The 12,972-nt window shown below is 39.8% G+C and overlaps 2 protein-coding genes across 4 annotated transcripts in view; one reads left to right on the forward strand and one right to left on the reverse strand.

Moving 5' to 3' along the window:
• The first annotated feature begins 52 nt into the window (after positions 1 to 52).
• sspn (sarcospan (Kras oncogene-associated gene)) lies at positions 53 to 5,737 on the forward strand. The gene is made up of 3 exons (XM_072385577.1): positions 53 to 546; positions 1,905 to 1,991; positions 3,573 to 5,737. Exons 1-3 carry the CDS (start codon positions 319 to 321, stop codon positions 3,930 to 3,932), a joined length of 675 nt encoding a protein of 224 aa, XP_072241678.1. The 5' UTR covers positions 53 to 318; the 3' UTR covers positions 3,933 to 5,737.
• Positions 5,738 to 8,179: 2,442 nt separating this feature from the next.
• The window catches only part of itpr2 (inositol 1,4,5-trisphosphate receptor, type 2), a 61,888-nt gene continuing 57,095 nt past the window's right edge, over positions 8,180 to 12,972 (reverse strand). For all 3 annotated transcript variants that reach the window (XM_072385579.1, XM_072385578.1, XM_072385580.1), the window contains exons 56-57: positions 11,109 to 11,270; positions 8,180 to 9,461 (exon numbers count right to left, since the gene is read on the reverse strand). In XM_072385579.1, coding sequence (XP_072241680.1) covers positions 9,381 to 9,461; positions 11,109 to 11,270 — 243 coding nt within the window. In that variant the 3' untranslated portion in view covers positions 8,180 to 9,380. The remainder of the gene's footprint in view (positions 9,462 to 11,108; positions 11,271 to 12,972) is intronic.

Here is a 12,972-nt window from a genome sequence, read left to right on the forward strand (position 1 = left end):
ATCACCTGTGTCGTATGTTGGAATCCCCCTTTGTGTTTAACTGCCTCCCTCCTCTCTTTCCTCTTTTCCCCTCAGTATGCTGCCTGCTCTATATGTGGCACTGGAGCTGCTGTAGGAATCCAGTCCAAATGTTTTCCATATTAGTTCAGAGCCTTCTCTGTTTTGAAATAGCAGTTGAGCTGGGCTCGGTAAAAGCAGGAAGGGAGGGGAGGGGAAGGGGTGAGAGGCAGACGACAGGCAGAGTCATCCACCCCAAACACTGTAATAGTAAAAGTCGTGAAGACAAACAGTGAAAGAAGTGTGAAGGCAAGAGGAAATATGGGACAGGGGCAGAAAGGTTCCTCAGACAAGAAGGAGAACAAGAAGAAGAGAGATGACAGCCCTACACCAGAGGACGGCAAAAAGTGCAGAGTCTGTCGTTTCCCTCTGCTCGTCGCCCTGCTCCAGCTGCTGTTGGGGGTGGCTGTCACAGCCGTGGCCTTCCTTATGTTGGCTATCAGCCCCTCACTTTTGACCAGGGAGACGCCTCACTGGGCTGGGATCATTGTAAGCTTTGTCCTTATGCTCTATCATCAGCCACTTGTTTGCATGGAACATGAGTCTCCAATTTCTGATATTTCTGCATGACCTTCTGCTGCACCCCCTCAGCGTGCTATCCCCCTCTACCAGATTGCATGTCAACACAGGCCTACACAAAGCTGTGAGTGTAGACAGAGTAATCATTCATATTCTAACATTCAAACAAACCCCCATCTGAATGCATTCATATGAACGTCCGATCCATCTCGGTCACATGACTGTGCCCTCTCCTTCAGTTGTTTACGTGTAAGTCCAAAAAGTCTCCAGCATGTGAGCAGCTGAGACAAGACATTCAATCCCAGCATGCCATTTCCCAACTCAGTCTGTGAACATCTTAGCAGCATCAGAAACCCTGTTGTTTTCTGGTGTGCATATTTCCTGATACCCCGTCAGCCTTAAATCTGTCTTCTTACAAACACACATGGAAAACACCTAACATTTATTTTAACATTTACATCATGCAAAATTAGGTTCATGTAAGTATAGAAAGGAGCTTAAGTGGGAGTTAATGTGCAAGAGATAGATATAAAGTTTAATTTAAAGAGTTAGATTTTAAATGTAACTTTCTGAGCCACACAAAGCTGAAGTTCGTTAAGGGAAAAATGCAACGCGGCAAAGGTAACTGAATATTCAGCTTAAATGTATGCAATGCAGATACAAAAAAATTAAGTTGTTTTTTTATTACAAGTAAACCATGATTACCTTTGTCTGTGAAATTCCCAATATAAAACAATAAAAATGTCAGTTTTACTTATCATGATAGATTGCAATAAGAGTTCAGGTCACAAAAACATGTTTTCTTGGGTCTTATTCTTGCCTATCACAGATGCCATCTGCTGTTGAAAACATCCCTGGACACCAACATCCCGAGTTAGATCCTCACGAGATTCAGCTGAGTGAAAAACATTGAGGTCATCAAGAACTTTCCAGAGAATCCTGAGTGCTTAAGAACCTGGGAAAAACATTCAAATAAGATGCTGCACGTTAGTCACAAGACTCCAATTGCGCTGAAGAGATAGAGTGTGAGTCTCTGTGAGTGTGAGAAGAAGAGGAGAGGGAAAGACAAAGTAATGTAATCAGATGGCATCTTACTGCTGAATCATGCAATATCATGAAAAACAGAGCACAAGATTCGTGTTCCTGCACTGTGTCTACAAGCAAACATCCATAGTATATAATGTTAACAAGATGCAGTGTATCAAAGATTCCCTCTTGGTTGAGATGCATTGGTTGTCTGCAATCTTTCACATGCTGTAGAACAAGTATTCTGTCCTCATATGTCTGAATATAAAAATACTGATAGCACATCTTCTGGTTTGTTGCAGCTGTGCTTGGTTTCCATCCTGGGCTTCATCCTGTACTGTATCACCTACCAGCCAGATGAAAGGACGTCTATGCAGTTCATTGTCAAAGTCAGTTCACACACAACTTCATACAGTCTATGTAAAAAAAAACAACTAAAAAAAACGGAGAATCTCAGTTTAACAGTTAGAGAGCTGGTGCAGAGAACACTGTTTTACACACTCATACAGGCGGTCAGTACAATAGGGAGAAAGGAATTTAACTGCATTCCTGTTTAAAAGAGCTCCGCAGGGATCCCTGTGAGTGGAGGAGTGATTTCATTAATGCAACTTGATCGTGCAGCTTAATTAGCCACACAGCATATGCAGCTTGAATTTCATGGCAATTGAAATCAGTGCACTATTGTTATAGGATGTGGCATTGATTTTTTTTAAACATTTGTCAGGCTTGAACTTTTCCCCATTTTTTAATATGTACAGTGTGTCCAATGCAAAATGTTTTTAAAGTACTTTGGCAGTAACATGCTTTGAGAGGTGAAGATATTTTTACAAACTAGTATTTTTACAAATCTGATCTCGATCAGTTAAATTACAAAGCTAATCTTAACTCACTTTTTTAAAAAGCTTAAAAAGCAGAGCTTGGCTGTACTTCTCCTAGTTTATCTAAAAGTAGAGCTGTAGCAGAAATAAAGCATTCATATATAATCTGCTAATAATGTTTGTGTCAGAGCAGTTTTGTTTGGCCCTCAAAACAAATGTGCTTTGATTTATTAATGTAATTCATTGAAACAGCTCAATGAACTCATATCAACACAATCATTCTTGCTGAAGAATTTATGGCTTTGCAGTCAGCTCACTTATTCATTTCAGTTGCCCTTGGCACTGGTCGAGTGGGCAGAAAATGTGCTCTAGCTCGAGACATGTCTGATGTTAAATGCTACTATGTTGACAAATGGTGATCCTATCTTTCTGATAAGTCTGCATTTGTTGTGTGAAAGTCCTCATGGGTTCTATGAGCATTCTCAGCTAAAGTGTTTCAGGATAACAACAGTGACTCCTGTTTAGTTTCTACCTGCTTTGAGGTTTCATATCATCAACAAAGTGCATGTTGATGCATTAGCTTTACATTAACTTCCATGTGACCAGACCAGCCATATACATAGATCTCACAGCTTTTTCAAATTCAAGATAAATACCATTACAATTCAAGTGCTACTCATCCCTTGCATAATTTCAAAAGCAGCATGTAACTGAAGCCAAAATACACCGGTGAATGAGGTCTCCTGTTATATAACTGATGGATTAAGAAGAAGGTTTAGTACTGTTGAGATTGTGCTGTTGCATAAACAACACAAAGCCTCTGTCACACTTTACGCATGTAATTTTAGATAGTCTTTGCTGTGCAGGGCACTCACACGGGATGTGCACTAGGGTTAGTGAGCGGCTGTCACTGCATGGCAGTGTAACATGTACAGTATCTGACCTGTGGTAACAACTGGGCTCCTTCAGGGTCATACCTTGCCCTGTAGAACTGAGGGTAATCTCTTTGAACTGAATTTGCCACAGGCTCTGGGCCAGCATGTCTGTTCCTGAGGCTCAGTTTTGGCACTGTGGGGTAATGAAACAACAGATTCAAACAGGAGCTAGAACAAGAAATAAATAAAAATACATATATTGCTCTGCCCTCTACAGCTGCTGTACTTTGTCCTGTGTACCATTGGCCTGGTCCTTTCGGTGCTGGTGGTAGCGTTTGCTGGACACCACCACTCACAGACCAGCAACTTCACCTGTGAGAAGGCGGGAGAGGGCTGTGTGTGCATACTGGATCAAAATGACCCACTAGCTCGCACCTTCACCTATGAGGGAGTCAGCGACTGTGAGGCAATCACCGGAACGCTTACATTCTACTTCCTGCTCCAGATCTTTTTGAACCTGGCCCAAGCACTGGTCTGTGCTGTAGGTGCATTCATCATGTGGAAGCACCGCTACCAGGTTTTCTTTGCTGGTCTTCAGATTGGCTCTCCCTCCACCGAGCAGTGGCAAAAAGTTTAACAGGATGAAGACAGAGCGGATTTGAAGATGGATCAGTCAGATCAAGATGGAGGGTATAATACCACCTGTGTGACTAAATTCTGAATGGTGGGAGCATTTTTGGAGTGCCTTAGTATGTGTTTTTTTTTCTGTTAGTTACAGACAGGTGATAAATGAGAGGAAAAACCAACACTAAGTGTCTTAGTGAGATGTTTGGCAACAACGTGTCACAAGATCCTTTTACTGCAGGGGCCAAGGGATTTGTTTTTTTTTCCTTTTATTTGTCATCTTTCTGTATGTTATATCAAAATTCTGAGGTGCTTGTTTTATAATGGCTTTTTGCACAAATTTTGTATACCAAATACCTAACTTTGTACTTGCAGTTGTAAAAGTTAAATAGTTGAACATTTTAACAGACATGAGGTTTATTTTTGAAAAACAAAACCAGTTATTTATGTTTCGCAATAATGGCTTTTTCAAAATGTTTCTGATCATCATGACATTTGCTGCTCTCTCTGTACATTGCAACATCCCTGAAACCAATATCACTTATTTGTACTTACTCCTAAACTTCACATAGTCTTTAAACAATGTCTTTTGGATTTAGTCACTAAGGTTTAGTCTCTACAGTGAAGAATTTACGTGCCACGCCGAACCACTGTGTCCTCAGGGTATGATTTGCATAATTTATGCAAACTATTGAAGACCTATTAATTATTATTATTATTAACTTATTTTTTTTTGCTTCTGAGGTGTTTTTTTAGACGGCACAGCGAATCATTATCTTCCCAAATGATGATTCGCAAATATCAAATGATACTTGCATAAGCTTTAGATAAACGTTTTCACACAACCAAAGGTTAAATATTCACTTTCTTAGATATTCTTTGTAAGCTTAACGTAATTACATGCTTTATTAGGTTATTGGTTTATAATGATAAAATCACATTACAATGAGCTTGTTAGCTCTATGTTGTTTGCAGATCATGTTGTTTCAAAAAAGGAAAAAAAAAAAAGAAAAGACCCATCTATGAATAAACTCTATTTTGTCTCATGTGCTTGATTTGATAAAACCCTTAATGATAAACAACAGCAAAGTACTTTTCAGTCTCAGACCATCCAGGGCACTTAAAACTGATCCTCACAGCGGTAACACAATCTGGGCAGACTACGCTTGAGACTGGAACCAAACTAAAGTGAGCTCTAACTTGCGAAGGTGGATACCAGGCCAGTGGCCAGCGTGACTCAATCAGCCTGTAGGAGTCAAACTACTGCAGCCACAAAGGGAGGGAGCAACGAGATGGGGTGAGGAAAAGGGGGACTCAGACAGGCAGCTGGAGTGACGTGATCAAATAATTTCTCTGTGCTCCGGTTGACTTATGTTCATTCAGACGGGACACAGCAGCAGCCATAAAAATCAAACTTTATATAAAAAAAAAGACGAGGGTGGGCTTTAATTCTGTCACCTCAATCGCTGATAGCAGCTACAACAGTCTACACATGCAGATTAAATGGCAAAACTGATGCAGTTTCCATAGCAAATCCGATGGTACATGCACCCAGGAGTGAGAGTGGAACCAGTGGAATGTAATCTATTTTTTAAATTTTTCAATAAAAAAGCATTGATTAAAGATAACATTGATATATTGTCCATTTCTTATTGTAACCTTAAATATGGTATTTTATAAGCATGTCTTCATAGTACAGTCATGACATGTAGTGTTGGATGCAGTTTCCTTTTTCTCCTTCTGTCAATATACATGTACAAAAGATAACTCTTAGATGGGCTAATAGTCATATTCAAATAAATGGATCCGATTTGGTAATGCATTAACATTAACAAAGTCTGAAAGAAGAGTGGGCATCTTTACCTCTGCACTGTGCAAACTACATGGACTTCAGTGGCAGCTATAAATGCTGTAAACCTGAGGGTAAGGCCAGTCATTACTGTAGGAAAAGTATACACCTTAAAAGAATTAGCTGCATATATAAACAGGAAAGCAGTTATCGAAAGTAAAAGCAGAGTGAAATGTTTGATTCATTTGGAATGTTAGTCATCTTAGTCAGGGTCTGGCTGTGATAATAACTGTTCATTTTGGTCAGTATGATTTGATGCCACATGTGTTATTTTATCTTTCAAGCATAAAGTGACCCACAGGTCACATCAAAATTTCCAAGAAACAAAGTATTACGAAGTTTTAAAAATGTTCGTTAAGCACAAGGGCCAAATTAGCACCAAAAACCAGAAGGTTTCATTTCTAAAATGGCTTTTATTTCATGTTTCTAGTTTCTTTAGAGGTTAAGAAAAAGGCTGACAATGCATTCAACAACCTCTTAAGGGGACTTCAGAAACACTACCTCAACCTGATTATTTTAGGGAATTCATTTATTCTGATTAATTATGCTCTTATAAGTTCACACTTGCACCAACTGCCCTATACCCAAGTGTGTGACAAAAGTCTATGTAGTGATTTACCATGTGCTTGTTTTGTCTGATGATGTCAATGCATCATGTGACTAAAAAAGCTCAAGCTCACAGCCAGACACAGGAAGTCACATGCCAGTCATCATGGGGGCATGTTTATTTATAAAAATGACAGTTGAGAAGGGGAAACGTTCACCCTCCTCCATACTAGACAGCAGCTTTCTGTGTGGTCAAGTTGATCTTTCAGGGTAAACAGATATATAATGATCTTTGAAAGAAAAAAATATTTAATACAAGTAATCCTACAGGTGAAACTGAAGAGGGCAGGAGATCAATGTGTGTGTATCGGCACAAATTACAAACAACTTTCACGGCAGAAAAAATGAACTCTCACACAATATTCTATGGTTATGTCAGCTAAATATGAAGCTAAACTTAGTGTAAATATAAACAGGGGTCCCGGTGGAATGTCATTATAATTTCAGTGCATCACAGTTGAAAACGCCTGACTCAGTCATATGGCCTCTGGCCACAGAGGTGCTTGCGTTTTTGTCTTGTGTTTGTTGACCCTCTCTGGATGCGTTCCCACTCACTCCACTGAATACACAAAGACTAAGCATGTGACTTTTTACTGCGGTTTGCAAAGATATTTAAAAACGATCCAAATGTGTTTGGGGTTGCGTTTATAAAGCAAATCATTCATTGCTTACGTGCATCTAAAAATTTATCAGTGTACACTGGGGGGATAAAATAAAAGCAGACCATCTTGCACATTGTTGGCAATTAAGTTCCTCTCGGAGGTTAAAACTTATAACTCAGGTTAGTTTAAGAAGCAGTGCAGGCGGACAGTCGTATCACAGTATCTCAATGAGACTTTAGCCAGGCAGTAATGATGGTCCCGATATTATCCTCCCCCTCCCCTTCCTGTCGGAGTAAAATACATTCCAGTAATGCTGCACTTTACCCCTCATGTCTATGCAGTGACAGCTGCTCACCATTATGGCACTGCAAGAACTAATTTTAATGGCTGTCACCAGCAGCAGGAGTAAATGTGGGCCTGCCAGCGTAAACACTGAAGTGGCGCCAAGACGGATAGTCCTCTCTGTACAGGGTAAATGACAAGATGGGATAAAACACCAGTTTACTTTCTGTGATCCATCGATCATCTCCAATATGTAACAAGCACAAATGTATAGCCGATTGGCCAGCCTCAGTTTTGATTGGCCCAGTGCTGAATTTCCAATGTGGATGACAGGTCTGAACTCAGCATGTTTCAGACCATCAGGAAGATACAGATAAACGACAATATTTCTACCATTTTAATCATTTACCTATACCGTGCGTTATCATTTTCAACTCTTTATCGGTAATCTTTATATACTGCAAACTTTTACCCATCAGTTTAGGCTCTACGTGTCAACATTTTGCTTTCAGCTATTCAAACAGCTTTACTTTTACTTTTCATGTTCTGATTTGAGATTTGAACAACTATGATAAAGCATTATGGCAAAAATGGGACTTTAAAAATCATTGTAATGATTAGTTTGTGCACCTTATTATTGCATAGCAATGAAAAGTCAAGACTAAATAAAAGCAGCGCTCCCATTATACCCGTCACCTTTTCCTTTAATATTAGATGACTGCCTATACTGCATGAGCTGATATTTGAGCTAGTCTGGATGAAGACATATTTTTCCCTAGGTTCCCTTTCTCAACAAGTACAAGTGCAAGTTAAACATTTGTGGAAGACGTAGCACAGAGGAGGTCGGGGTTAAGATGTAGGTAAACTTATCCATCCCCTTTAGTAACAAGAACTGAGACAAACTGCTCAAAAGCGGCTGACTCAAATATGCAAATAAGCCTCGTTATGAATTTATTATAACATCTGACCACATAAAATACATTTTCTATACACTATGTTTGAACAGAGAGCATCACAGGACAGTAACAATCAGGTGTGTGCACTGTGTCATTCGTTTGTGCAAGTTTAAAACTTGAGTTCAGACATAACAATCAAAGGCAGTCAAAGAGAGAATGGTGACAAAGAAAAAAAACACCTTACCAGTAGGAGCTGATAATGACACGAGTAGATTCAGTAAAAATGACAGTACTAGCTGACATCTCTGTAGATATAAGGATGTTCATATTGTAACAAAGAACAGTGAGATTTCCATGTTGAGTCAGCACATTATTATCTACCAACATAAGATGTAGAACTAAGAAATTTCAAGTAAGATTTACACAGGTGATCAATATTTCTATTCACATTTCTGTAACTTCTAGAAATCTGTAAAAGGGAACTGAAGTGGTGCAGTGAATCCATATTTGAACACAATACAAAGCATTTGAAAATAATATCCCAAACAAACAAATGTTTCCATAACAGCTTGTACTTTTTCCCTTTTTAAAAAAAGTGCACTTACAGCCATTGCAATGTGCTGTTTATTAAAGTTACTGAGTAAGGCAGCGTAATTTAATTTTTAGAACACAAAAGTAATACTTCAGTTAGGAACAGAAATGTCCTTATAAATACAAAAAGAAAACTAAAACATAAAGGGAACAATACTTGATGTTAGTGTGCGCTCTCTTCTCCTAGACGCTTGTAGGCCAATCGGTGACCTCTGCAAGACTGTGATCAGCACCCTGACAGCACTGTACCGTAGGCCAAAACATGCTGTCCACAGACCTGACAGCACTTAACCATTAACCTTACCCTAACATTTCACTGGACCTCTGTCTGGCACACTAACACCACACTGGCAGACGTAAGCTGTGCCTGGCCAATCATTCACAGAGACGACTTTCTATGTGCTCCTTGCGGCTAAGTGAGCACATAAGGCACATTTACCGACCAATATGGCAGTGTTTGTGTCATTGATGAGGCACTATGTCAAAAAAATATGTCAGCGCTTGCTGGCCTCTGGCACTTTGACATAAGGAATTGTGGGTGCACATCCGAAAACATTTATTGTTCTTGAGGCTGGAATTTGTGTGTCTGCATGTCTGTTTTAAAGTAAGGCTGGTATTGAGCAGTCTTGCACCCCTCAGAGTGCTGGGATGTGATGGTTGGGCTGAGGAGGGCCCAGGAATCCAAGCCTCTGCTTGTTCTTCCTCTGCTCTGTCATCTGTGGAGGACACAGAGAGAAAACAATCAATCTGGAGTGGCTTTTAATTTTACATTACATGCAAAGCTGTGTGTGTACTTTAACTGTTCCAGTGGGCACTTTATCACAAAATTATAGTATTTTAGAGAGCAGATTTATTGTTCTGAATTTGCAGTGCTGGTAAAATGATGATCTAAAAGTGAACTTTTAAAGTGAACAAATTTGCTTACATGAACCGAAATATATCTTTTATTTATTTCAATACTTTAATCAAGGTTAGTACATGCACACTTCATAATATTCTAGATGTAACAACAACATTTCTTGAATTTGTAATAATTTTGTAACATCTTCAGATTACCGCTTCAGCAGATGACTGATACAAACAAATTTCCACAGTTGAATGCAAATAACTTTGTTCAGCACTGCTTATATGACTGGAAAGCAAAAAATGTCCCTAAGAAGCTTGAAGACACAGCGATGTGTGGGTGTATTTGTGTGAAGAACTCTGACCTGCCTATTGGATGTTGTATAAGTGTGGTGAGGAAGTTTCATGGTTTCAAACAACCATTACATTAGCAATGGTTTCAGTACTGACGTCATAGCTGAGGTCCACTGGTTCGGAAAACCATAAACTCTACTTGCAGATTAAAGGAAATCAAGTAGGCTGTACAAAGCCAACCACAGCCACACAGATCCACACCTACACACAACCTCAGCTGTGAATGTGTAAAGTGCTGAGGTCAGCAGAGGGTACAGTGAGGCTAGGAGATGCAAAAGAACTTTCCTTCAAGTCAGAGACATGCAGGCCTCTCCCTCGTGACTTTAGAGGAGTGTTACGGCCTCACCTAGCTCTGTATAAACACACACACACACAAACCTTTTGTGGTGAATGCTAAAATGTCTCTTTGCCATAAAAGGCGGAGAAACATCTTGCTAACCCCATGAACCCTTATTAGTCAGTACAGTCTACAGTAAACCCAGATTAGAAAAATAACATCTGCATTTGCCTAAAAACAGATTCAAATCTAATAGGTTGGCGTCTTTGCTCAAGTATGCTTCAACAGCACACACACACACGTGTGGTTGTTGGAAGGGGTTGTATGAGGGGTCACAGCCAGCATGGAGCCGTTACAAACTCTAGTGTTTGCCGAGGTCAGAAGAGGTTGTTATTTTGTTTACTGAAGTCTGATCCACCCTCAGTAGGAGCTGTTTTCGCACATCTGGCAGAAGGGGAACAAGGACAGGCCTGTGACTGGAATCACATGCAGGGGAGGCAGGTGATGAGAGTGATCAGTCACACTGTAGGAGCGAAGCTAGTCATCCAAACAGCCAGAGGCTCACAGGCGGTGCTCAGTCGTGTTTATTGCTGACGTGATAGTCACCTGTCGTGCTGCGTTCAAGCGCTTCAAGGCTCTAATATATATATAGATATATCTATATATATATATATATAGATATATATATAGCTCAGAAAATTAATTTATTGCAAGATGTCACTGGTGAAGCTGCCACTTGATGACACCTTGTCCTTGGCTGGTGTTTTTAGGTGAAAAGAGCCTCATGGTCAAGGAGCACGTGGAGTTCAACTAAGCATTTTAATTTGGACTATTCATCACTTAGATTAGACCACAGCAGCATAAAATTCCATCTAAAGTGACATTTTACCTGCTCCTTGAGCTCAGCCAGCTGGCCAGAGAGCTGAGCCACCAGAACAACAGTATTGTCCAGTTTCTCCTGCAGGGATCGCATCTCATTCTGCTCGTTGTCTCCCTCGCTGCTCACCAGAGACATGGCTCTCATACGAGGGAACCACTCCAAGTTCTTCTCCTGTAGGAGAGAAGGAGGGACAAAAGATCCACGAGAAAAAGGTAAAATGAATAACCTGAAATAACAGTGACTTAATAGCTAACAGAAAAAAACAGCTAATGTACAGTGTGTTGGCACAAACATCAGACACTCAGGAAGCCTGACCACAGGAAAAGACTTAACAGAGAGCTCGTAACAAGTGGAGACGGGCACCAAGGTTTAACATGAATCATCTTATCAGAATAGAAGCTGCTCTCTGGTTTGCGCTCAACAGGGTAGATTTTTTTTAAGCAGCATCGCTGTCTCCTGGATACTGCAGATAGCAATAATATATTAAGTGATCAGTAACTGGCATTTCAATTCTCACCCACTCCATAAACACGCCGTTATGTGGGGATGAGTCACTGTCGTCTATCAACAGCACGACTAGAACTATAGTGTTACTTATAGATGAGGGTGTGCATGCTCACATGCTAAATCTTTAGTTTATTATGTTTTTCCAACAGTGTACTGGACAGAGATAACCACCTGCAGCCGTGCTTCAAGGAAACAGTGAGCAAAACAAAGATATAGAATTATGTAATGAACTTAAGTGTGTCTGTGTTTGTACATGTGTGGGTGTGTGTACTGTCGGCATGCATCTGCCTGGAAATGTACCTAACAGACTATGAGCGAGAGTGTGTGTTTTACAACACAGTCGCTCTTGTGCAAAGTGAGATAGGTTAAACCGAGACAGACTGCCATCAGCTGATCTTATGTAATATTCCTTTGCAAGTTCTTCTGATAATAAATCACTTACAAGGTGCTGAGAGTGGGATTTGACTGGCACCGTGTTAAGTCCAGCGGGAGGGGTGAGTGAGGTATTCTCCCACCTACTCTTATATAAGAATATAATGCAGGAATAGATAGACTGATGAGAGAGTGAGACGCTGAAGATCAGGAAAAAACAAACAAAACAAGTCATGATGGGAGTTTAGTCAGAGGGGGGAGAAGAGTGTGTGAGATATTTCTTTTTGTTTAATTATTGAGTTTATCACACTTTGTAGCGGGAGACATTTATTGCTGCAACCTATCATGGAATAACCTAAAGAGGAATGAAAAATCTGTTAAAATTGATACTGAAAATTTGGTCAAAACAAAAACAACAATAAAACCAAATATTATACAATAGGTTAGCAAAAACCAACTATTGTCTGGATCTGGAAAGTTATCTTAAATTTGCGTTCCACTCTCTTATTGGCAATGAAATGAACTTACAACACACATAAGACCCCATAGACACCAAAGCTGTTCTTTAACAGTAATTTGTGGTTAAGAAACAGGTGAAGTGAATAGTATTGATCATCTGGCTGTGACGCAACATGCTGGAAAGCCTTGGATCATGTGAATGGGGATTTATGCAGTGCTGGAAGAAGTGTGCACATACTTACAAAACCCCAACTCCAGAAAAGTTGGGCAGGGTTTTCAGGGTTTATATTTTTATATATATATATAAAATGTATATATAAATATATATAAAAAACTCTTCAAACTTAAATATCTTTGTTAATTCATTTGAATGTTTAACATACACCTGTACAAAAGCTATTATTTTTAGTCTTCACATGCCAACTTTATTGTATTCAGAAAATGTAAATGCCAGAAACACACTAGTGACAGAAGAAAAGGAGGACAAAGATGTATGGTTTATGGGGCAGCTGTAGCTTTCCTTGGGCAAGACTCT

Source organism: Leuresthes tenuis, unplaced genomic scaffold, assembly GCF_036924035.1.
Source record: "Leuresthes tenuis unplaced genomic scaffold, fLeuTen1.0.hap1 SCAF_5, whole genome shotgun sequence".
Classification (NCBI taxonomy): domain Eukaryota; kingdom Metazoa; phylum Chordata; class Actinopteri; order Atheriniformes; family Atherinopsidae; genus Leuresthes; species Leuresthes tenuis.